Below are 24,600 nucleotides of genomic sequence, written 5' to 3'. Positions count from 1 at the left end.
CAGCGTTGTTGACAAGGAAAAAGGAAAGTGTTTGTTTGCATGGACACTAAACTGGTTTGCCTACTGGAGCAACAGCAGCAGCAACTGCAGATAGATTTGTTACAAAAGTCACTTCAGTTTCAGGTGGACTAACTCCAGCCTCATGACACCACTTTGCTCCAGGCCTTAGAACCCCCGTATCTCATTTCCACCTTTCAGTGATGCTACGGGGCGTGGCTTAAACAACATTTCACAATGTTTCAAGTCACGGATGATTCATTGTAGTGATTGTTATTTCTGTCATGGACAGCATCTCAGACTTTTCTTCTGTCCAAAAATTGGCACCTCTGCCTGACTCCATCGCTTTCTTCTTTCAGGATATACGTATTCTGTTGACTAATTATTGTTGCTAGAGATAATATGAGGTTGCTTCCAGGATAGAGTTTCGCCAGTACTGTAAACAGCCTGTTTAATCGTACTACTCCTGGATCACTGTCTAGCAAGGTCTCAGCTGCAAATGCGATACCACTTGTGCCAGTAAAGGCTGGAAGGCTTTGTACACCGATTTCTTGATTTGTAAAGTGGTCTGGTGGCACCTGACTTGGGGGTCCTCACAGTTGCATTGAAACTGGATTACCCATTATTTGAAGACATCTTGCTCATTGCACACTTGTTCAAAATTGTGCAGGCTGGTAATGAACAATTCATGGTGAGGCCAAAAGATGCAGCAGTTAATGCACCACCACACATTCCACCCTCGCACTGCGTGTGTTGGACGACCCCCATGTTATAGCACTGTTGTGATTCAGCATTTGTGAAGTCTCTATGGTGTGCAAGTCTGCTGTTGCCCCTTGTCAATAGTCATGTGAGCTACCCCTTCATGCCTGCAGTGTTTTACCTCTCACTCCCAAACAAACTGCCCAGATCACTGGGGGTCCTGAACACACTGAAGCAAAGAGGGGCATCTCCTATCAGTGTGTTGAAGCACTGCAACTCACCTCCATCCCACACCACGAGTTCACCAGTACACTGTACATACACTGCAGTTGGTAGTCCCTCTGGGTGATCCTTTCATGCCAGAAATTATTTCTCACATTCCACTTTTATCACCAGGATGTCTGTTTCCAGGTGGACACTGGCACCGCCATTTCTGTGATAAATCAGGCACTGAATTCACAGCTGGGCTCACATTAATACCACCCTTATGACATTTGGTGGCCTAAGGGGACAGTTGTATTTATCTACATGAGCAGTTCTTGATCTCTGCAGCACGCAAATGCGTTACGTGGCTCATTACATCATTTGTTGCCAACCACCTGTCTGCTACAAACATTTTTGTCCTTGATGCCTTACATTGTTTGGGTTTTCTATTTCTGATGAAGTCAAGGTCTAATCAACCATAATCCCTTTCCAGGAAGTGGATGATCTATACACAGGATCTTCATCTATATTTCAGCTGGATTTGGGTGTGCCTCAGACTTTCAGGTGCACGTCACCCTTTGGCCAGACACCACCTTTTGTTTTTACTGTGCCAGACCAATTTTTGTTACCGTATGTGCTGCTGTAAAGCAGACGCCAGATCATCTCCAGGCTGCTGATTTTATAGTTAGTGAAATCTAGCACATATGCCACTCCACCAGTCATCATCAGGAAGTCCAACGGTTCTGTCTGATTGTGTGACGATTTCAGGACTACAATAAATGCCAAATTGCAGATGGAAACTTATCCTGTTCCCTGTCCAGAAGACCTCATCACAAAATTGTTTGAAGAACTACTACTCAAAGATCAGTGTCACCAGTGCTGACATCAGTTACCCTTAATGAGGAATTCCAGATCGTCATCATCATCATTAATAATACACCTTTTGGATTGTATAAGTACATGTGGCTCCCATTTGCCTCACCTCTGTCCCTGCAGTTTTCTGAAGATGCAGTATATTTCGGCTTGCATCCAATTGTTACAGGACCCTCCTGCCAGGAGCATTTGTAAAACCTCAGCATCCTTTTTATGACCCAGTGGGAAGCTGGCTTGCACTGATGTTTGTAGAATAATGGATTTTTCAGCCAGAAGTGGAGTATTTGGGGCTCACTAAAGAGGGAATCATGCCCACTGATCGGAATGTTGCTACAATAGATTCCTTTCCCCACCCAATGAACTTACCTGAATTACGGATGTTTTTGAGTAAAATCAATTATTATTCTAAATTACTATCCTCCAGGGCCCACGCTGCATGATCCCTCAATCAGCTGCATACAAAGTATTTGCCTTACAACTGGGCTCTTGCCAGTGACCAGGCTTTTCAGAATTGAAGACCATGCTGAAATCCTCTCCTTGCTTCATGCCATTCTCTCCTGGTTGGCAGTTGGTTGTGGCAGCCGACACATTCACCTGTGGCATCAGGACATGCATATGCATCAAAGACATTGGCCTCTGCATAGCAAAACAATTTTCATATTGAAAAGGAGGCATTGGTGAAAGTGATTGCTGTTAAAACATTTCATGTCTACCTTTTTGAGATGAAGTTCTCTCATAATTACAAAAATCAAACAATGGAAAATCGAGGATGGAATGTAACAATCTTATAAAAAGGAAAGTTGCTACTTACCATATAGCAGAGATGCCGAGTTGCAATAGGAACAACAAAAAGCTGTCACAAATAAGCTTTCAACCAGCAAGGCCTTCATTGAAAATAGACCCCCCCACACACACACACACACGCATGCAACTGGTGCACACTTGACTGCAGTCTGGCCACACTGCGAGCAGCAGCACCAGGGTATGATGGGAGTGACGACTGGGTGGGTGTAAGGAGGAGGCTGGGGGTGGGAAGAGGGAGGGATAGTAGTGTAGGGGTGGGGGACAGTGAAGTGCTGCTGAGGAGCATGCAGAGATGAGGTGAAGAGAGGATAGGGTAGCTACTTGCAGTCTGGAGGTTAGACGGAGGCCAGGGGAGTGGTGGTGGAGGGGGGGGGGGGATGTAGAAGAAAAGGAGAGAATATGGAAGTAAAATGACTGGATGTGATGGTGGAGTGAGGTCTGTGTAGTGCTGGAATGGGAACAGGGAAGGGGCTGGATGGGTGAGGGCAAAGTCTAACGAAGGTTGAGGCCAGGAGGGTTACAGAAATGTAGCATATACTGTAGGGAAAGTTCCCATCTGTGCAATTCAGAAAAGCTGGTGTTGGTGGAAAGGGTCCATATGGCACAGGCTGTGAAGCAGTCATTGAAATTAAGGATGTCATGATGGGCAGCATGCTCACCCACAGAGTGAACCACTTGTTTCTTGGCCTCAGTTTCTCAGTGGCCATTCATGGGAACTGACAGCTTGTTAGTTGTCACATGACTGATTCACAGGTAGCCCAACCTTTGATGTGATGGGCGAAGTTTGTGACTGGAGTAGCATGTGTTGTGCTGGAAGGATATGGGGGACAAGTCTTACATCTAGGTCTATTACAGGGATGTGAGCCATGAGATAAGGGTTGGGAGCAGGGGTTCTGCAGGGATGGACGAGTATATTGTGTAGGTTCGGTGGACAGTGGAATACCACTGTGGGAGAGGTGGGAAGGATAGTGGGCAGGACATTTTTTGTTTCAGGGCATGACTAGAGGTAGTCAAAACCCTGGCGGAGAATGTAATTCAGTTGACGGGAGACTGGAAAGATAAGGCACAGAAAATGTGTTTTTGTACAAGATTGGAAAGATAATTACGGTCTGTGAAGGCTTCAGAGAGACCCTTGGTATACTTTGAGAGGGACTGCTCGTCACTGCAGATGCGACAATCACAGATGGCTGGGCTGTATGGAAGGTACTTCTTGATATGGAACGGTTGGTAGCTGTCGAAGTGGACGTATTGCTGGTGGTTAGTTAGTCTGATATGGATAGAGACACTGATGTATCCATCTTTGAGGTGCAGGTCAACATCTAGAAAGGTGGCTTGTTGGGTTGAGTAGGACCAGGAGAGGCATTGGGGGAGAAGCTGTTGAGGTTCTGGAGGAATGTGGATAGGATGTTCTCACCCTCTGTGCAGATTGCAAAGATGTCATCAGTGAATTTGAACCAGATGAGGGGTTTAGGATTATGGGTGTTTAGGAAGGATTCCTCTAGATAGCCCATGAGTACGATGCCATAGGATGGTACCACGCAGGTACCCATAGCCATACCCCAGATTTGTTTGTAGGTAATGCCTTCAAAAGGCAATGTAATTGTGGGTGGCCATCTCAAAAAAACTTTCCACCTTGCTCACTTCCTACTTCTGCCTGTGTACCACCCTTACAACAACCTCTAAATCTCCCCCACGTCCCCTCATAGTTGACAAACCCTGTCTCACTGACCTAGTACATGTACCCAACCCTCCAAAACTCCCTCCCACCAACACATGGAATCCAGGACCTAAACAGACCCGAAACACAGTCATGAACCTTTCCTCCAGAAGCCTTAGCCCCACAGAAATATCAGTCCTTTCCAAATGCCTCACGTTTTGCACCACTCACAAATTCAATTATGCAAGACTTGTTAAAGACCTGCTCTCCTTCTCCCAGCACCTACAGTGGGAACACTTTTCCACCACCAACCCTGCCAACCAGACTCAATCAAAGACCAATGTTGAACCCTGCCTAACTCAGTTCACTCCTCCATCCAACCATGATCCACCCCCACTGCCCCCAAATCACCCCCTGTTAACTTTCCAGTATTTCTTAACCCCGAACCTTGCCTCACCATCACTCCTCAAATCCCCTAACATGCAAACTAACCTTACATCCACAGAAAGAACTTCAGTCCACCACCTAAAAACTGATTCCAACCTTATAATCCTACCTACAGACAAAGGTTCTACCACTGTTGTTGTGAACCTCACAGATTACCTGGCAGAAGGACACCACCAGCTGTCAGATACATCCACCTATGAACCTTGCCACAATGACCCCATTCCAGAAATCAGCAGTATATCCAGTCACTCCTCAAATCCTTAGGCCCATCCCAGAACCTCTCCCCAGAATCCATCTCTCTGCTTACCCCTACCACTCCCCACACTCATACCTTCTACATGCTTCCTAAAGTCCATAAACCCAACCACCCAGGACACCCCGTTGTGGCTGGTTACCGTGCCTCCACTGAGAGAATCTCTGCTCTCATAGACCAATACCTTCAGCCTATTACCTGGAACCTACCTACCTACCTACCTACCTATATAGAAAATACCAACTATTTCCTCCAACAACTCTCCACAGTTCCTGACCCTTTACCACATGGTTCCTTGCTCATCACTAATGATGCCACCTCCCTTTAAGCTAACATCCCTCATTTCCAAGACCCAACAGATTCCAAACCAACAACCTCCTTCGTACTCACCATTACCAACTATACCTTCACCCACAATTACCTCTCCTTTGAAGGAATAACCTACAAACAAATCTGGGGTATGGCTATTGGCACCCACATGGCACCATCCTATGCCAACCTATTAATGGGCCATCTACAGGAATCCTTCCTAGACACTCATAATCCTAAATCCCTCATATGGTTCAGATTCACTGATGATATCTTTGTGATCTGGATCGAGGATGAGGACCCCCTATCCACATTCCTCCAGAAGATGGATACATCAGTACCTCTGTCCATATCAAACCTACTAACCACCAGCAATACCTCCACTTCGACAGCTGCCGCCCTTTCAATACCAAGAAGTCCCTTCCATACAGCCTAGCCACCCATGATTGTTACATCTGTAGTGATGAGCGGTCGCTCTTGAAACATACTGAGGGACTCACTGAAGTCCTCACAGACGGTAATTATCTTCCCAATCTTGAACAAAAAAGGTCTCCTGTGGTGTATCTTTCCAGTCTCCCACCATCTACCAAAGTCTCACCATTCGGCCACAGAGGAGCATTCCCCTCATAACTCAGTACCACACAGGACTGTGGCAACTGAATTACTACCTCTTGTCATGCCCTGAAATGGGAAATTTCCTACCCACTATCCTTCCCACCTCTGCCACAGGGGTCTTCCCTCATCCACCAAACCTACACAACATATTCCTCCATGCCTACACAACCCCTGCTTCCAACCCTTACCTCATGGCTCATAGCCCTTTAATATACCTAGATGCAAGACCTGTCCCATACATCTTCCCACCACCACCTCTGCCAGTCTGGTCACAAACATCACCAATTCAATCAGAGACTGGGCTACCTGTGAAATAAGTCATGTGATCTGCAAGCTAAGCTGCAACCACTTTGCTGCATTCTGTCTGTCTACATGAATGGCCACTGACAAACTGTTGCCAAGAAACAAGTGGACCACACTGTTGCGGAGCGTGCTGTCCACCACGACATCCTTCATTTCAATGACTGCTTCACAGCCTGTGCCATTTAGATCCTTCCCACCGACACCAGCTTTTCTGAATTGCACAGGCAGGAACTTTCCCTGCTATATATCCTACATTCCTGTAACCCTTCTGATCTCAACCTTTTCTAGTCATTGTCCTCACCCTTCCAGCCCCTTCCCTGTTCCCAATCCAGCACTACACAGCCCTCATTCTAACATCACATCCAGTTTCTCTACTTCTCTCTTTTTCCACTAACTCCCCCCCCCCCCCCCCCCACCTCTCCCATGCCCTCCATCTAACCTCCCAACTGCACATAGCTACTCTACCCTCTCTCCACCTCATCCTTGAATGTTCCCCAGCTGCACTTTACTGTCCTTCACCCCTACACTACTATCCCTACCCGTCCCAACCCCAGCCTCGTCCTTACTCCCATCACACCCTGGTGCTGCTGCTCGCAGTGTGGCTTCAGTTGCCAGAGACTGCAGTCGTGCGTGCGTGCGTGCATGTTTTTTTATGTATTTATGACGAAGGCCTAGTTGGCTGAAAGCTTATTTGTGACAGTCTTTTTGTTGTACCTATCTGCGACTCAGCATCTCCGCTACATGGTGAGTAGCAACTTTCCTTTTCATAATACTGTTACATTCTCTCTTAATTACGGATGACAAACAGTTGGTGGCATTATTCATGCCACGTTCGAGCCTCCAGGAGCAGACAGCCCAGTGCCTCCAGTGCTGGGCATTATTCCTGAGTGCATACAATTATACCATTCCGTATAAGCCCACTGCACAGCATTCCAATGCTGAAGTGTTCGCATCTACCCGCTGGCCTGGTCTCTGATTTTGACTACCGACATATCTTCTGCTTCCACATTGATATGAAGTGTCAACATATGTTCGGTGGTTTCCCAATTACAGTCATTTGTGTTGCTTCCACCTTGCAGCAAGCCTTCTGCTAAGTGACCCATGGCTGGCCAACTTACCTCGCCTGCCAGAAGAATATTTCTCGTAGGCTCTCAGTTGTAGATGGTGCCATTCTTTTGGGCTGTGAGATTGACACACATTGGGCAGTCATTCCAGAGATTGAGCCAGCAGGTGTTGAGCTTGCTGCACTGGGAACATTGGGGGGGAGGGGGCGTCTTGCATGAAGAGTTAGCTCACTGACATGTGTACTGACTGGGGATCAGTGGTGACATCAAAAGGATGGTCTGAGGCTGCACAGCATGTGCCTGACACCAGGCAGCACCCCACAATCTCTCACCCCCCCCTCTTCTTGCCTACCCCCTATCCACCCTGGGATTGCACCATTCTTGATTTTTCAAGCCTGTTTTTGAGATCAATGTGGTTGTTCATCGTGGATGCTTACTGAAAGTACGCATATGTTATCCGTATTCTGTCCACCACAATGATGCCCAGGTTCAGACACTGATGGGTTGACTTGCATGCTGCTCTCCAACAATGGACCACAATTCAGAGAATCCTCTTTCAAAGAATTCTGTGAGGCCAATGACCTACTAAACATATTAGCAGCCCTCAGTTTCATCCTTCCTCAGGTGGTGAAGCGGAACATCTCATTCAAACTTTTGAGCAGCTTATACAAAAAGCTGTTTAATCCTATGCCACTACGTCATTCTGCCCTGTTTTTGAGCACTTATCGAATCACACCAATTAACAGTCATAGACCTGCCAAGCTCCCTCACACCTGGCAACTGTTGGACCCTGCTTCATCTTCAGACACCACCCTCTTCAGAGCCCCACTCCTGTCCCTCCCAGAATTACCTGTCTGCCACGGCTGCATGATCCCGCTCCTATGGGAGTACTGTGGTTTGGATGCCAGAAATAGTATAGGAGACCCACAGGTGGTGTTTTACTTTGATCCAAACACAGAAGGGCTTGATGCTGCCACCACAATCTGCCCTGACCTTGAATGCAAGCATTGCATCTTCCACAATCTCCTCCACTTCTTCCTGATGACAGTGTAGCACTGTGGCTGGCGTCTCTGGTGGCTTCCTAGGACTCTCCACTGTTGCACTAGCATTACCTTCTGTATCAAGTGGATCAGGGGAACTTTGTGGCATTCCCATTGCCAGTGATATCCCGATGGATGCCGTCAGACACCCTGCCTTCCTGCAGCCTGCGCTCGTAAGGCCCGGATCTTCGTCCATACCATCATTCCTACCCTGGGTGTTCCCGCCCTTACATGTCTGTTTCTGGGGGGAGGGATCTGGTGTCAGGCTCTGCAGAAGTTGAATGTCAGGTAGAGGAAATGCACCTAGATGGCCATTAGAGGGCACTGTATTGCCACTGCACTGCACTCACACAGCGAGTGCACCACTCGTCTCGCCACTTGAATGTGCCAGCTAATAGTGTTCCTTGCAACTGGGATAAATACTGCCACCCAGCAAATGGCCAGTTCATTCTTTACATGCATCTGATATTGTCAGTTACTGTCATTGCTGTACAATGGAATTATTTGATAACAATCTCCTTTGCTCTTGGTTCTTCTCTTGGGCCCCATTTCGGATCTCTCTCTCTCTCTCTCTCTCTCTCTCTCTCTCTGTTCAATTCCTGCTAATGTTGTTTTGATGGCCTCACTTTGCAAGTCATTGTTGCAGAGATTGTTTGGGCTTGTCTTAGTTTGTGTCTTGTCCGCCATTGGTCAGCCACGTTTAACTTGACTACCACTGGGTATTGGGTTCTCTTTTACAGACAGTCCTTCCCCCTTGTGGCTTCACCAGTTTCTCTCCTGACAAGTGCACTAATACCCAGCTACATGTGGTCACAGCACTAATTACATTTTTCTTTGGACTGATTAAATGTACACCATTGATACAAGGCTGAAACATGTTAAAAGGAGTTTGTAAATCTACTGATTATTTCTTGACATCTCTCTCTCTCTCTCTCTCTCTCTCACACACACACACACACACACACACACACACACATTATTTCTCCATTTGTTCATTTTTGACTACTATATCATTGTGCATTCAGTTGAATAGGTGCCTTGGATTTTTGTGCTACTTTTTTGTTTATTGTCATTGAGTAGTTGTTAGTGTCTTTGCAGAGTTGGTATACTGACCTTTCTGGTTCTTGTATCCTTTGTGTCTGTTTTACAAATTACTTCTCCAGTGTACTGAATTTTTGGAGTTAATTTATTATACTCAAAAAGGGTGAAATTTTGTCTGTAGTGAATATATAGGACAGCAGGATTTCATGGAGGTGGGTATAGAAGTGCAGCTAGACTGCCTGGTTCAGCAGTTCTGTCATAACAGCCGGGTGCGTTCGAGGACATTTTATTTACATTTTGCCTCATTCTTCGGCACTTTTGCAACTCTAAATAGATATTTTTGGAGTAATGTAATTACAGCACACAACAAAAGAGTAAACATATTTTGTTTGAATCCATGTTAGTCATTTTTGGTTACTTGTTTTACTTGCCATGGTTCCTAGCCAGTTGTACCACTAAAATAATCGGCAAAATATTCTATTACAGCAGAACCATTTAAGAGTCAAATTTTATTTTGATGGTTTTTTTAAAGTCCAACCATTTAAGAGTCAAATTTTATTTTGATGTTTTTTTTTTTAAAGTCCAAAACAGCAAAAATGATCGTTTTTCTTTAATTTAAACATCCCTGACCAGGTTAAGAAGGCAATACCCACTATTTTTAAACAGCCTGTCACTTCTTCCATTTAACAGCACTTGATGTATAAAATCTTTGAAAATAAAACAATAGAAAATCCAGGATGGAATGTAACAATATTATGAGAAGGAAAGTTGCTACTCACCATATAGCGGAGAAGCTGCAGATAGGCACAACAAAAAGATTTTCACACTTAAAGCTTTCGGCCAGTGGCCTTTGTCAGCAATGTGTGTGTGTGTGTGTGTGTGTGTGTGTGTGTGTGTGTGTGTGTGTTGTTGTTGACAAAGGCCATTGGCCAAAAGCTTTAAGTGTGAAAGTATTTGAAAAATTGATTTAAGGAGTGCAAGGAGTTTCCAGAAACACTCCGTACTTATGAGAGCCTGTAACTGAGAAGAGCTTTTTCTGTTGTTTGCAATCTTATCTTCTACAGTTACGCTATATCTTTTCCCACATTCCATGGGGGAGATAAAACTGTCTACTTTTAACTAACTTGCTGATATCTGATTTTCATGTTGTGCCACTTTCACGCACTTTTCCATATAAACTAATATCTGCCATTACAAATTTGCAGTTAGTAACAACAAAAACAGTTCTAAGATGAAAAACTGAGAACTGCATTTTCTATAACAAAATCTTTTAACGTATATACTGTCCATTGCTGAAATGCTACCAGGAATATTCATTTTTTCTTCATATTCATTAGCTGTAGCAAGTAAGAGTTTTAAGAGGCACCATGAAAATAGTGAGAAATATTTTACTGCATGTTTTCAACACTTGTCTCACAATGGAAATACATAGCTTTGTGATATACAAAATGCAAATGACGAAGATATGTACATTTCTCTGGTTACTAAGCACCAGAATGTTTGTGTATTTCCATGTCAGAATTGGGCAATACAAATGAAGAACAAAGGGGTAAAGATAGTAAATTTAACAGACCTGAAAATTTAAAGGAAGGTGGAAAAATTGCTGGACATATATGTGAGGAAATGGTTATCTCAAAAGGTTTACTTATTCTGAAACTTGCCCAGAGAGTAAAAGTAGGAAAAAAATTGTTGTGATATTTTCAGAAAGAAGGTAATCAATATATCATAAAAAGCATGTAGGATGGAAAACCAAAAAACAAACAGCCAGGGGGGGGGGGGGCTGTGTGTGTGTGTGTGGGGGGGGGGGGGGGGGCAGTGTCCCATGAAGGCCTTTTGAACCAAAAATTTACTTGTTCTACAGTCTTTTTATTGTGCCTATCTGTGACTCAGCATCTCCACTATATGATGAGTAGTAATCATCCTCTTCGTAATATTGTCATTATTCCAGCCTGGATTCTCCCATTGTTTGACTGAAACAAACAAGTTACTTATATAATTTGATTGATTGAAAGGTTTGATGGTGTTGCCTGGCATTGAACAGTATTTGTAGATTTCTTCATCTAAATACATATTTTACCATAGGCAACAGCATAATTGAAAACATTAGGAGTGATGCCTACATTTGTCTCCATGCACTTTTGCGTTAGACATTAGGTTAGTGATTAATTAGTGGAAAGTAGCCCAATGATATATGAGAACAGTGGATATGTTAGTGGATATGGTAACTGAAGTTCTTCACAGTGACAGGATGTCATTAAAGGGCACACTGCATCAACACTTCACTTAATTTGTGAATCTGGTAACTGCGACTATGGCCAATTAGTCTCAAAATATGATAGTGAGAAGCCACACTCATTGTCCATTACAACACTACATCATCACTTTATTGCCCTGTTTCTTTATGCTTACTTATTCATGTTTCAGAGGCTGCCGTTGCACAGCCTTTTTGTCATTTTTGAGGAAATGCACAGCCGTGACATTCAGAGAGCAACTGAAACTTGCATCATTGGAAATTGACCGCACGGCTCAAAATATTTAGCTGTGATTGTATGTCTCAGGTTGGCAGACTTGAGTCTTCTCAGCAGTTGCATGGGAATCACACCTTAACCTTTCTATTCTTTGCTTCTCGTTCTCTAAGGGTACACCATTGCACATTATCAAAGAAATGTGCACAGTCAAAAGCTTAGAAATAAACTCAGCAATGCAGTCTTCTCATCACAAAACCTCCTTGCGAGCACACACGTCTTCTTGGACAAGAGGAGTCTTTTGCACAGGAGTCTTGACCACTTGTATTTCACTACATTATGTGAACAGTACAATGTCAATGCATAATAATAGTAAGGTATTTTGTATAATTTTCAAAATTGCTAATTAAAATCATCCCTTGAAATCTCAAAAGGTAATCATCATCTCTCTTTCTTCAGTGCACCTTTAACCTGTTCGGCCCATTATTATCTCTGCAGTTTTGTCTTAGTAATATAAAGGTGGATCTACATTTCAATTCCATAATGACAAATCCTCCATCTTGCGCATCAGGATTTCTAAGCATGATTTTAAAATGGCCGTATTCGTGCACTTTTGGTGTGATGTCAGCAGACATTGACATCATGCACCTAGCTTCCTTAGACGAAGAATGGTATCCAGAACATTATGTAACCATTCTTATGAGATGCCTTTTCACCAATTTTAAAAACTTGAACAAGACTGTAACATATCATAATACCATGAATTTAGTCATTTATTTCCTCTAAAAGAAACCTCAATCTGACTTCCAGAAAATCTATAACCTGCAGTGCTCATTTGAATGCATTTAAATCCATATATCTGTAACATTCAGTCTTCAATTTTAATGCAGAGATTCCATGAAGATCCATCAACTCTGTTTGTTTGTGTTCTGCAGTATTCGTTTTTTTGAATAGACAAAGGTGATTTTAAGTGCATCTTAGTATTTTTATATCAATCTGTTAAGATACCTGGTGACAAACAGCTGCATATTTCATATATGTAAAAGCTTCTACAAAATAGTTACAAGAATATTAAGAAAAGGATACCTTACTACCTACCATAAATATAACACACTGAGTTGCAGACAGGCGCAATGGAAACACTGTTACATATTTAGCTTTTGGCCATAGCCTCCTCCTACACACACACACACACACACACACACACACACACACACACCTCACGCACTCATGGCCACCATCTCTGGCAGCTTGGACTTGGGTCACTGTCACGTTGAAAGGGCATCTGGAGTGGGGCAGGGAAGGGGGAGGAATAGCAGGATTGGGGAGGCAAGGGGGCGGGGAGGGGGGGGTCAGAGAGAGAGAGAGAGAACAACACTGTCTGGCAAAGCCAAACTGTGGCCAAGAGCATAACAGACCACCCTGTGGTACAGCTTAAAACTGAACATAACATACTTGATTTCAATGGCTTCTTCACAACCCTGGCTATTTGGATCCTCCTATTTTCCATCAGCTTTTCTGAACTTCGAAGATGGGAGTTATCCCACAACACGTTCTCCACTCTCAAAACTGTGCCCACCTCAACCTACGGTCCATGCACCTTCCACCCACCAGTTTCCGCCTCTTCCGTCCTATCATCTCATTGCTATTCATGTCCCCTCACCCTCACTGTGTGCCACCCTTTGCCAATGCACCCACATGTCTTTCCCCTTCACTGCTTGTCTCCTTCTGTGCTCCTCGTGTACCGCCCACCCCTCCCCACTTCCCAGAACCACCCCTCTACAGCTCCCCTCTTTCTGCCCCACAGCCTTTTGACACTGCCTGGCAGGTCCTTACAAGCTTAGCTAGAGAGCAATCTTGTCTCCCCCATCCCATCCATACCTTGCTATCCCTCCCCCTTCCCTGCACCACTCCAGATTCCCCTTGAATGTGACAGTGACCTGTAGTAACATTGTTCACGTTTACGTAGCACTTCATTTAGCATAGACCGGAACTGCGTCCTAGGCAGGCCTGATGTTAACTGACTGGGCACGGCCCGTGCTGCCTGAGTTGTTGTTGTTGTTGTTGTTATGCCGGCAGAGGTCGCATCCGAATTCTCGCGTGCCCTCTGGTGGACGGGACTCTACTTGCGGCAACTACCGTCCGTGATGCGCCGTGCCGATGTGCGCCTCCCGTGATCTGTCTGGTGGCTTCTGCACTCCTCCTCCTTCGGGGGGTGAAGCCACTGTGATCCACTGCGTCGGAAGGTGGAGCGTTGGGCAGGAGCGATGACTTCCACATCCATTGGAAGGCCGGACTCGAGGGGATCGGCCAACCCTCGAGCCAGAACCTTCGAATACGGCTGGAAGTGACCCACATGAAGAGGCCCCCGTCATCCCACCACCAGAGCCCGGGACAGAACGGGCGACAAACCGTCGAACTCCAGATCCTGTTCCACCTCGGGAGGGGCAAGACCCCATGGCAGAGACGATGGGGAAGGGACGACCACAGGTGAACCAGCCTCCTGAGAAACCGGGCCTGCGAGGGGGGCCGGCTCTCGCTGGGGCATCTCGCTGGGGCATCTCGAACGATGGCGATGCAGCAGAGTCTTAGGTCGGCGCCCATGGAGGAGCTCTGCGGGGCTGCGTTCTCCTATTGGTGTGGTCCGGTATGCTGACAGGAAAAACGTCAATGCTTCCTCCGCAGGAAATTCGTGCACATACTTTTTCATCTGCGTCTTAAATGTGTGCACCATGCGCTCGGCTTCCCCATTCGATTGTGGATGGAAGGGGGGAGAGCAAACGTGCCGAATACCGAAGTGCCTACAAAAATCCTGGAAGGTCTGCGAAATAAACTGCGGTCCATTGTCCGAGACCAGGGTGATTGGCAGACCTTCCACAGAAAAGATTTTGGCTAGTGCCTGGATTGCAACTTCTGAAGTGGTTGACGAGCACCGAACCACATATGGGAATCGGGAATTAGCATCAATGACAATGAGCCAAAAGCGATTGAGAAACGGGCCCGCAGAATCGATGTGAACACGTTCCCATGCATGGGTTGCCGGCGGCCATGAAGAGAACGCTGCCCTGGGAGATGCCTGTTGGCTCGCACACTGGGGACAGGCGGTCACCAAGTGCTCAATTTCTCTGTCAATACCGGGCCAGTACACATGTCTGCGAGCCAAGGTTTTAGTACGGGAAACACCCCAGTGCCCTGCATGTAATAACGTGAGGACCTCCCTTCGTAAACTTGCAGGCACAACCATGCGAGGAGCTGTATCATTGGTAGCCAGAAGGAGAACTCCTTCCAAGACTGAGAGGCGGTCTCGTAGAATAAAATAATTACGAAGAGGGTCCGAAGCCCGGCCTGGAGGGCGGGATGACCACCCCTGCTGAATGAGGCGAACTACTTGCCGGAGAACCAGGTCAGCTGCCGTGTCCCTGGCGACTCGAGAACTAGTGATCGGGAAGCCATCAACCACTTGGCGGGACGCCAGATCCAAATGAAAACACATAATCTCCTCTCGATCGAACTTAGGATCCAGGCCCACCGGAAGAAGGGAAAGAGCGTCGGCGTTGGCATGCTGTCCGGTAGGGCGAAAATGAATGTCATAATGGTACTTAGAGAGGAACAAGGCCCAGCCCTGTAGTCTGTGGGCCGCCCTATCCGGAATCTGAGAGGCGGGGCCAAATAACGGTATTAACGGCTTATGGTCAGTGATTAACTGAAACTTCATGCCATACAAGAAAGGGTGAAACTTGGTAACAGCGTAGACAGTGGCCAAAGCCTCTTTTTCCACCTGGGAGTAATGGGCTTGCATAGGACTAAGAGTTTTAGATGCAAACGCCAGTGGTTGCTCGGAACTGTCTGCGTTGCGATGGGTCAGGACCGCCCCCACCCCATACTGAGAAGCATCTGTAGCCAGGACCAACGGCTTATGGGTGTCAAAAGTAGCCAAACAAGGCGCTGACGTGTGGAGGCCCTTCAACGAGATCAACGCACGCTCGCATGCAGGCGACCAATCAAAAGGAACACCCTTGCACAGAAGGCAGTACAGGGGGTGGGCTATGGTGGAAGCCCTGGGAATGAACCGGTGGTAATAGGCTATGTTGCCTAAAAAAGCTTGTAACTCTTTCAGTGAAGCGGGCCGAGGAAGGTCAACGATACCTTGGACCAAACTTCCTAGTGGCTGGATGCTGTGCCGAGAGATGGTGTAGCCCACATACTCAATGGACGGTTGGAAGAAGTTTGACTTATGCAGGTTGCAACGCAAGCCCACAGACCTGAATTTGAGAAAGAGGGTGCGAAGGTTGTGCAAGTGTTCCTTCGTGCTGCGGCCTGTGACAATTATGTCATCCAGGTAATTAATACAATGAGGGATTGTCGACGTGATGTGCTCAAGATAACGCTGGAATATCGCCGGGGCTCTGGATATTCCAAAGGCCAACTGCTGGTATTGGTAAAGGCCAAATGGGGTGTTGACGACCGCCAGACGTTTGGAGTCCTCATCAAGTGGTATCTGATGATAAGCCTCCGAAAGATCGATTTTCGAAAAATATTGGCCTCCCGCCACGGCAGAGAACAATTCATCAGCACGAGGCAAAGGATAGGTGTCCACCACCAATTGGGAATTAATGGTGGCCTCGAAATCGCCACAAAGACGTAATTTTCCCGAGGGCTTCCTTACAATAATGAGGGGTGAAGCCCACTCACTAGAAGAAAAGGGAAGAACGAGCCCTAGGGCCGTCAGCCGGTCTAGCTCTTCCTTTACCTGTGGGCGGAGAGCCAAGGGGATCTGCCTCGCGCGTAGATAACGCGGACGAGCCGACGCCTTCAACGTTAAGTGAGCTTCAAAATCTGAAACACGCCCCAGGCCCTCCTCGAAGATATCTGGAAAGTCTGAGATCAAAGATTCCAATGAGTGATAGGGAACGTCTTCGGAGACCAACTGTATGGTGTCAGCGATAGAAAAACTGAAAGCTTGAAAGGCATCCAGGCCAAAAAGGTTAGCAGAGCTCGCATCACTGACAACAATAAAAGTAAGAGGCCGAGTGATTGATTTGTAAGTCACGTCGGTAATGAATTGAACCAGTAGGGGAATGAACTGTTTACCATAACCACGTAGACGCCGGTAAACTGGCGCCAACGGGGGCGATCCAAGGTCGGAATAAGTTTGTGCATTCAACAACGAAACTGCCGCGCCTGTATCTACTTGCAGTTGTAACCGGCGCGACCGAACCGACACCTCAATAAAGGGTATGCGTGCCAATGCGTCAGGAGCCTGGCCCGATGAAACTTCCTGAATGTCAACGTCCATGTCCTCTGTACCTGCTTTCTTCGATTCTTTGGAGGCTGAGCGGCAAACTTTAGCAATGTGACCTTTTTTATTACATTTGCGACAAACAGCCCAACGCTAGGGGCACTCTGGCCGATCGTGATGTATATAGCACGACGCACAGGACGGCAACAGGGGCCGGCGGCCGGAATTCTGTTTACGCGCCGTGCGGGAGCGGCCGTAATGGCCGGATTGTACCGCTCCACGTCGTTCGCCCCAGACACAGTGGACGCGGACGCGCCAGCCTGAACCGCCGCGACGTCGCACCACGCTTCCAGCTGTTGACCTGCGGCGTGAGAGACTTCATACAATTGAGCAATGGACAGGACTTCCTCAAGGGAAGGGTCTTCTAACTGCAGGGCCCATTGCCGGACCTCCCTATCAGGGGCAGAATGAACAATGACGTCGCGTACCATAATGTGGGCATATGACTCTCGCGACTGCTCCGTGACAAAATGACACTTGCGACTAAGACCGTGCAGGGTAGCGGCCCACAACCGGTAAGGCTGATGGGGCTGTTTCTTGTATTGATAGAACTCGACCCTAGCTGCCACAACATGCGCACGGCGGCGATAATATGAAGACAACAATGAACACAATGCGTCAAAAGACAAGGACGAGGGTTCCTGCAACGGAGCTAGCTGCCGCAAAACGTGATACAGCGAGGGAGATATCCAAGACAAGAAGAGAGCACGACATACCTCCGCATCGGCAACATGAAATGCCTGGAAATGCTGCCGAAGGCGATGTTCATATGCGTCCCAATTCTCCGCCGTCTCGTCATACGGGGGAAAGGGAGGAGGGAACGGCGTTGGAGCAGACTGCGTGGAGAGCAACGCCGGAAACACTTGCTTCATGGTGGCCATGAGCTCCGTCTGCTGCTCAACCAAAACCCACACTAAATCCTCCATGCCGTGGAGAAGCTGCGAAACTGGAACAACGACGCAACACGCGAAAGAACGACCCTACTCGTCACCAATTGTGTAGTAACACTGTTCACGTTTACGTAGCACTTCACTTAGCATAGACCGGGACTGCGTCCTAGGTAGGCCCGATGTTAACTGACTGGGCACGGCCCGTGCTGCCTGAGTTGTTATTGTTGTTACGCCGGCAGAGGTCGCGTCCGAATTCTCGCGTGCCCTCTGGTGGACGGGACTCTACTTGCGGCAACTACCGCCCGTGACGAACTACCGTCCGTGACACGCCGTGCCGATGTGCGGCTCCCGCGATCTGTCTGGTGGATACTGCATGACCTAAGTCCAAGCTGCCAGAGATGGTGATCATGTGTGTGTGTAATGTGTGCTTGCTTTGTGTGTGTGTGTGTGTGTGTGTGTGTGTGTGTGTGTGTGTGCGCGTTTGTTTTTGTGTTTGGCTGAAGCTAAAAGTAGTCTTTTCATTGTGCCTGTCAGCAGCTCAATGTGTCATCTTTATGGGGAGTGGCACTCTATCCTTTTCCTAACATTGTTGATATGCCAACCTGTAGCTGTGCCATGTAACAAAATTTCCTGATATGTTGCTGGAATTTACCTGACTTATGAATCCACCTTCCTATAATATTGACCTTACTTTCTATGTAGGTGGGAGTAGTTTAACATAAACCCTACTGTGGTATGTATTTCTCATAAGTTTTTACTGCATAATATTAATGACAGCTTTTTTAAAAGTTGGTGTGTGTTTGTAATTTAGTTTTGTTGCATTTTAGTATTCCCTGCTTTCCCTCCCTTCTAACAGATAAACTGATAATGATTTTCTTGAAAATCAAAGCCGTTTGTGATAGCATTTGTGTGATATTCACCTGGAAAAATATAAAAAAAGAATATTGTTTACAACACAGTAATTGTGTTCCCGTTAAGGTAGAATGCTCAGTATACGCTATTTTTCTCTGTTTTGCGAAAAGAACTATACTTTTTCTGGATATAAAACTGGACCACGATGATGGAAAGGAATCATAGAAATAGGGGAAGAGGAGTGGCAGAGAAGGTAAAAATGATTGTTAAATATGGGAATGAGGTATAGGGGGGACGAGGACCTTAAAGAGCTGTGGAGGACATATTTTAGGATTTGCAGGAGACAAACAGAGCAGTGGAGGAAGATAGTTATATAGGTGGAAGGAGGTGAAGTGAAAATGAAAAAAAGATATAATGCTTGTAGAAGTGCAGGAGGCACTGAAGAAAATGAAAGGAAGAAAGGCACTAGGGTTACATGAACTGGTGTGGAAATGATCAGAACAGCAGAAGAATTGGGATCACAGTGGTCGTGTAGTTAAGAGAGCTGCATGGAAGGAAAAGAGAACTCCTGAAGGCTGGAAGAAAGGAATAATTGTAGTTGTCTTTCAAGAGGGGAAATGGTAAAGATATAGCAGCTTTACCCTTGTGTCCAACTGTGCACTGTGCAAAAATTTATAAGAAGTTTCTGGAGAGACAAATGTGGTGAACAGTGGAAAAGCAGCTGAGAGAACTGTATGGCTTCAGGCCAGGAATGTCCACAGTAGATTTCAAATATGTAGTGAGACAGCTACACGAGTATGAAAGAGCCATAGAATTCAAGAGACACTAAAAAAGAAAGAGTTAGAGAAACAGACTGTACCAAGGATAAAAGAATTGTACCAGGGAAATGTAAATTGTGTCACAATTGGATGAAAGAACAACTTTATGAGTACTGTGACTCAGAGAAATGGTGTGAAACAAGGAAATGCGCTATCTTTGTTACTTTTTGCAGTGGTGAAAGACGATATAAAGACACAAATGGTAAGAGCAACAGGAGACAGGATGATGACAATTTGCTAATGATTTTAGGGTGTATTGGTACAACAAAGAGGAAACACGGAAGCAATTGTGTGTTTGAGAAGAAGTTGTGAAAGAGTATGGCTTAAAATTTAATGCAAAGAAGTGGGAGCTGGTGGTCACAACAAGGGGAAAAGGATAGATCTTTCGAAAACAGCAGCAGAAAATGGAGGGAAGCTCCAAGTTTCCGGAGCATAATACAGGAACATGGAAGGAATGACAGAGCTAAGAGAATGTGTGAGGCAAACTGACAGCTTTGAGTGTTGTGAGAGGAATGATATGGAACAAAAAGTCCCCCTTGAAAAGTAAGAAGGCAATATAACATGTATTTTACAGGGTGTAAATGATAACTGTTTATAATGTACCACACGTGGTTAGGGGAAATAGACAGTTTGATAGAAGACCTTCTTGTCTATCAAAGTGGAAGTCAACTTGGCCTGCAAAAACCACCTAAGCTGCAGTGCATGCATGCCATGAGATGTTGAATTCCTCTTGCCCTCTTATCCTGCCAGATCAGTCAGACTTAACAGTTCGAAGCTCATTTCTTTTTCTCACTTAAATTGCCCTTGAATAATAAAGACACTTTGTTCTTGCACTTACAAATTGTAATATACACACTTGTTTAAAGTTTACCCAGAATTTGTGAATTTTAATATTGTAAAATTAACAGGTAAATACTTTGATTTCTTTGGCCTTTTTACTATGAAATTATTGTGCTTGTAAGGATTAAGCTTAGATCAAATTGTAAATGTAAGTAATTTTTGCGTATCATTTATGAAAGGATTTTTTTTTCATTACCCTCAGGGGAAGGATTAAATTTGCTAAAGTTCACAAAACTGGAATTTTGTAAAGTCTGACATCTGTTCATCTCATCAACTACACATCTAATTAAGAAAATAAAAACACACATTTTGCACACAAACACCAATACATAAAACAGTTAAACATATTTTTTTCTTGTGGATTACAAAAAAGAAAAACAATGACAAATATGTCAGTGTTTAGAATAACAAGTACAGTTTTACAAAGCTGTTCAAAGTTAGGTCCATCTGTTTGAATATATGCATTGCATCGTAGTGTCATCACCTCAAGCATGCAGGCAAAAACACCTTTTTAAAATTGAATAACTAATTCAGCAGTAGTAAGTAGATCTTGTTTATCTTCATGGAAACCCAGAAGAAAAGAAGTCAAGCGGATTTAGGTCCAGTGATCTTGCAGACCAGTAAAATGGAGCAAATTCCCTATTCAATATTTCATCTGAGCTTCATTTAGATAATTTATTGTGAGATGACACCATCTGATGCAGCACTGTCTTGCTGTAGCAAAATGTTTTGGTACACTTGAAATGAGCTTCATCACACAGTTCTGGTAATGGCCCTATCAAGTTCTACCTGGCAATGTCTGCCATATTTGACTTTAAATTTTTCTCGTCATCCGCATTTATATGAAGCTTAAGTGTTTTCAAAAGCCCAGAAGATATTGTTTTTGGAATTAAAACTGCCATATTATTAAATGTCACTTCATCAGCCTGTAATAGTAATGAGGCAAAACAGTGGCTAAACACAAAATGTACTGGGTAATCACATGAGTCAAGTTTTTGAAATTTTGTTGTATCGATTTTCATTTCAAACTTTCCACACTGTTGTGTGTGAGATACTAAGCTGACTGGTGACTTTTCTGGTACTAGCATTACTGTTTTCTTCAACTCGGGGGGGGGGGGGGGGGGGGGGGGGGGGGGGGGGGAGAGAAGAGATCATGTCCTCATTTCGAACTTGACAGTGCACCGCACCATCTTGATGAACCTAAAATAATATCATTAAAGGTATTTTCATCTTAAATGTCAAAAGCAGTGTTTTGAACCAACACCTCAGGTGTTTGTTTACTTGCAGAGAACCTATTTCTCAAAGTATATGACCAACAGTATAAAAGAAAACATGACTAGCTAAAACTCACCGAGAAAACCACCTGGCATAATGCCACCTGGCTGCATGTGCAAGACTGAAGCACAAATGTGTGTTTGCTAATTCATTGAATTTGGACCAATTCATTTTGATGCTGCTGTCTTTTTACACACAGTCTGTAACTGCTAAGGTGAACTCTAAATGAACACTACATGACTAGAGCTACCAGAACATAACAGAGATGTGTAGTAGCTTGTTCACCACAAGAGATGATAACTTGCTGTTTGTGTGATTACTGGGAATTCTCTGTTTGCCTTGCTATTTGTAATGGAGTTAGCAGCATGTAAGGCAGAACTTATGCTGAACCTCTGCGCAGGTGAGGATTCAATTTTAAGTTGTTTCATGGCATAACAGACCACAAGTTTACTCTACCAGCTTGTTCATCTCAACTTCTCTACAATACAGTTGTTTACAACATATCACAGAGGTGTACCTCTGTGATACGTTGTAAACAGCTATCATGTACACCATCTGTGTGCTGTTTCTGTTGTGTGCTGCAGAAAGGAATGGGGAAAGAGTAAGGTGTGAGCCAGAGAAATGTTTTTGAGAAGCCGAATAGGTGTAACAAAAATTGAAAAAATGAGAAATGAAAGTGATGAGGAGGTAAAACATGAGGAACTGCTACAGGAGAAGATTAAGGGGGGAAAAATATGATATGGTCATTTGAAGAAAATGGATTAGATAATGATGCATAGAAAGATGCACAAAATGAAGATGAGGGGCAGGAGACCAAGGGACAAGTGGCTAAAAGGCATGGAGAGTAGTGACAGAGAAGGGTGGGAAAGCCAGAGCAGATGGAGAAGTATGTTTTCCAAGCAGAAATTACTTTGTGGGAAACTATAAGGGTAATGGTCATGACTACTACAACTTATCCTGAACAAAGAGCAAACTGTGTTTTACTAAAAACATTAATGTACTGTTCCATGCATTGATACCACGAAAATCCATATTGTATGAATGTTTTGAATTTTTTTGACAGTAAGTAACATTAGTAATGTATGTGTTGTTAATTGTGTTTCAAATTTAATAGATACATTATCTTGTTTTGCAGGATGATTCCAAAAGTGCTCAACTAAAGTGGACAATACAGCATGTTCTTTATCGAAATATGCGAGAAGATTTTTATCCACCAGAAGAGCTATGTTCAAAAAATGTTATAAATAACTTAACATGTTTGACAGGTCTTTATAGCATATTTGAACGCTGCTGATTTTATAATCGATACGTATAAAAAATTCCTCTTTTAAAGACTGAAATATTCTAAACAGAGAATTTTTAAAGACAATGCTTCTGAAAAAAGAATAAACCACGTGTTCATACAGATCATTTTAACTTCCAGTCCAAGCAGTTCAGTGCCTGTCAGTTTAAACTGTCTACTTCTCATGTGTTCTTTTGTTCCTTAGACTTTCTGTAACACTGAGTACTCGTAAGTGCATACATGTTGTACTAATAGTTGTATAAGTTTGTGCTGTTATTTGCTTCGCAGTTACTTCCTATTTTTTATTATTTATGCTTCGGAGTCATTTTTTGTCTTTTCCGTCTTATCATTATTATGTAAAAAATATGCTCTTCTGTTACTATACATGATTTCCATCTTGTAAAATATCATTGACACATAGTAAGCATCAACCTGTCATGTTTACAGCTCACAATACTGAATTGGAAATAGATTCTGAGGGACATTCTAGGCAAGGCATTTTCTGTTTAAATCAATAAAATTCCATTTTCAGTGTGATTCACTTTTCCTTTTATTAATTTTAAGAAATTAGTGTTTGTGTGTACTTTTGTCTTTGCCAGTTTCATTTTGTAAAAGGCTCAGTAATGGAATTGAAAGCAGTATTAAAAATGTGATAAACCTCTATCATGACTTACCAGATAAGGTCAACTCCAGAATCTGTTTAGTTGTTAAACACATTGTTTGTTTAAAAACACTATTTCTTTGAACTCCTTTTTGTTCATTAATTTAATAATGTCCATTCAGTGTGTTTGGCCTGCATGTAATGGCCTGTTAAGTACCTGAATCAGATTTTATCTTTTTATTGTTTGAGTGGTTCGTTATTACTAAATCTTATCTTATTGCTCTGTGGCAATAATGTGTAAATAAAGTGTATACTTGAATAAATGTTGCATTGCTCAAATAAGACTTGGCTGTTTTAGCCTTCGAGTCACCTACATTTGTAATCATAAAAATTTAAAACAGACCTACTTGTCTTCCTTCAGCTTCAGCAGGAAAACATTCAACAATTTGGAACAAGCCACTAATGTGCTGCATTAACTACCAGTATGCATTTTTATGTTAATGTCGATTGTGTCACAAGAATCTTAATGCCTACTTTGTATGTTTATGCTTGTAAATAATGGTCAATGAATATTGCATTCTGTGGACATAAATGCCTTCCTTGCTTTTCAAAAATCAATAGTCTGCCAGTTACTATTTACCAGCTGTGGTAATTCAGCGTATATGATTGCTTGTGAAGTGAAATTCAACAAGTTGTAAGGAGGTTCAACTTCAGATATAGGCTTTTGTGGCCAGAGGCCATTGCAGTAAAATTCTTGTTGTTTACATGATTAAACTGTTGCCATTTCGGGTACTGTGCAGTCACTCTGACGAAGGCTGCCAGCAGTAGTAGCCAACACATCATTAGGCTTATCATATCATGATGTGGCTGCACACCCAAAAGAATTTTATTGTTTCGATCTATTTTGTGCACTGTTTTGAGGCCACTGATCTACGTGCAACTCCATGTCTCAGAAACCAAATTTGTGTGAAT

General features: G+C 44.2%; 1 protein-coding gene across 3 annotated transcripts in view; it reads left to right on the top strand.

The window, feature by feature from the left end:
• The window catches only part of LOC126092375 (DNA mismatch repair protein Mlh1), a 60,782-nt gene extending 36,812 nt beyond the window's left edge, over positions 1-23,970 (top strand). For all 3 annotated transcript variants that reach the window (XM_049907933.1, XM_049907931.1, XM_049907930.1), the window contains one exon: positions 22,881-23,970. In XM_049907933.1, the coding sequence (XP_049763890.1) occupies positions 22,881-23,039 (159 nt within the window). In that variant the 3' untranslated portion in view covers positions 23,040-23,970. The remainder of the gene's footprint in view (positions 1-22,880) is intronic.
• Positions 23,971-24,600: the final 630 nt, after the last annotated feature.

The sequence above is a fragment of the Schistocerca cancellata genome, chromosome 7 (genome assembly GCF_023864275.1).
Source record: "Schistocerca cancellata isolate TAMUIC-IGC-003103 chromosome 7, iqSchCanc2.1, whole genome shotgun sequence".
Classification (NCBI taxonomy): domain Eukaryota; kingdom Metazoa; phylum Arthropoda; class Insecta; order Orthoptera; family Acrididae; genus Schistocerca; species Schistocerca cancellata.
Note: the sequence above shows the minus strand (reverse complement) of the source record. Positions and strands in the feature narration are given on the sequence as shown.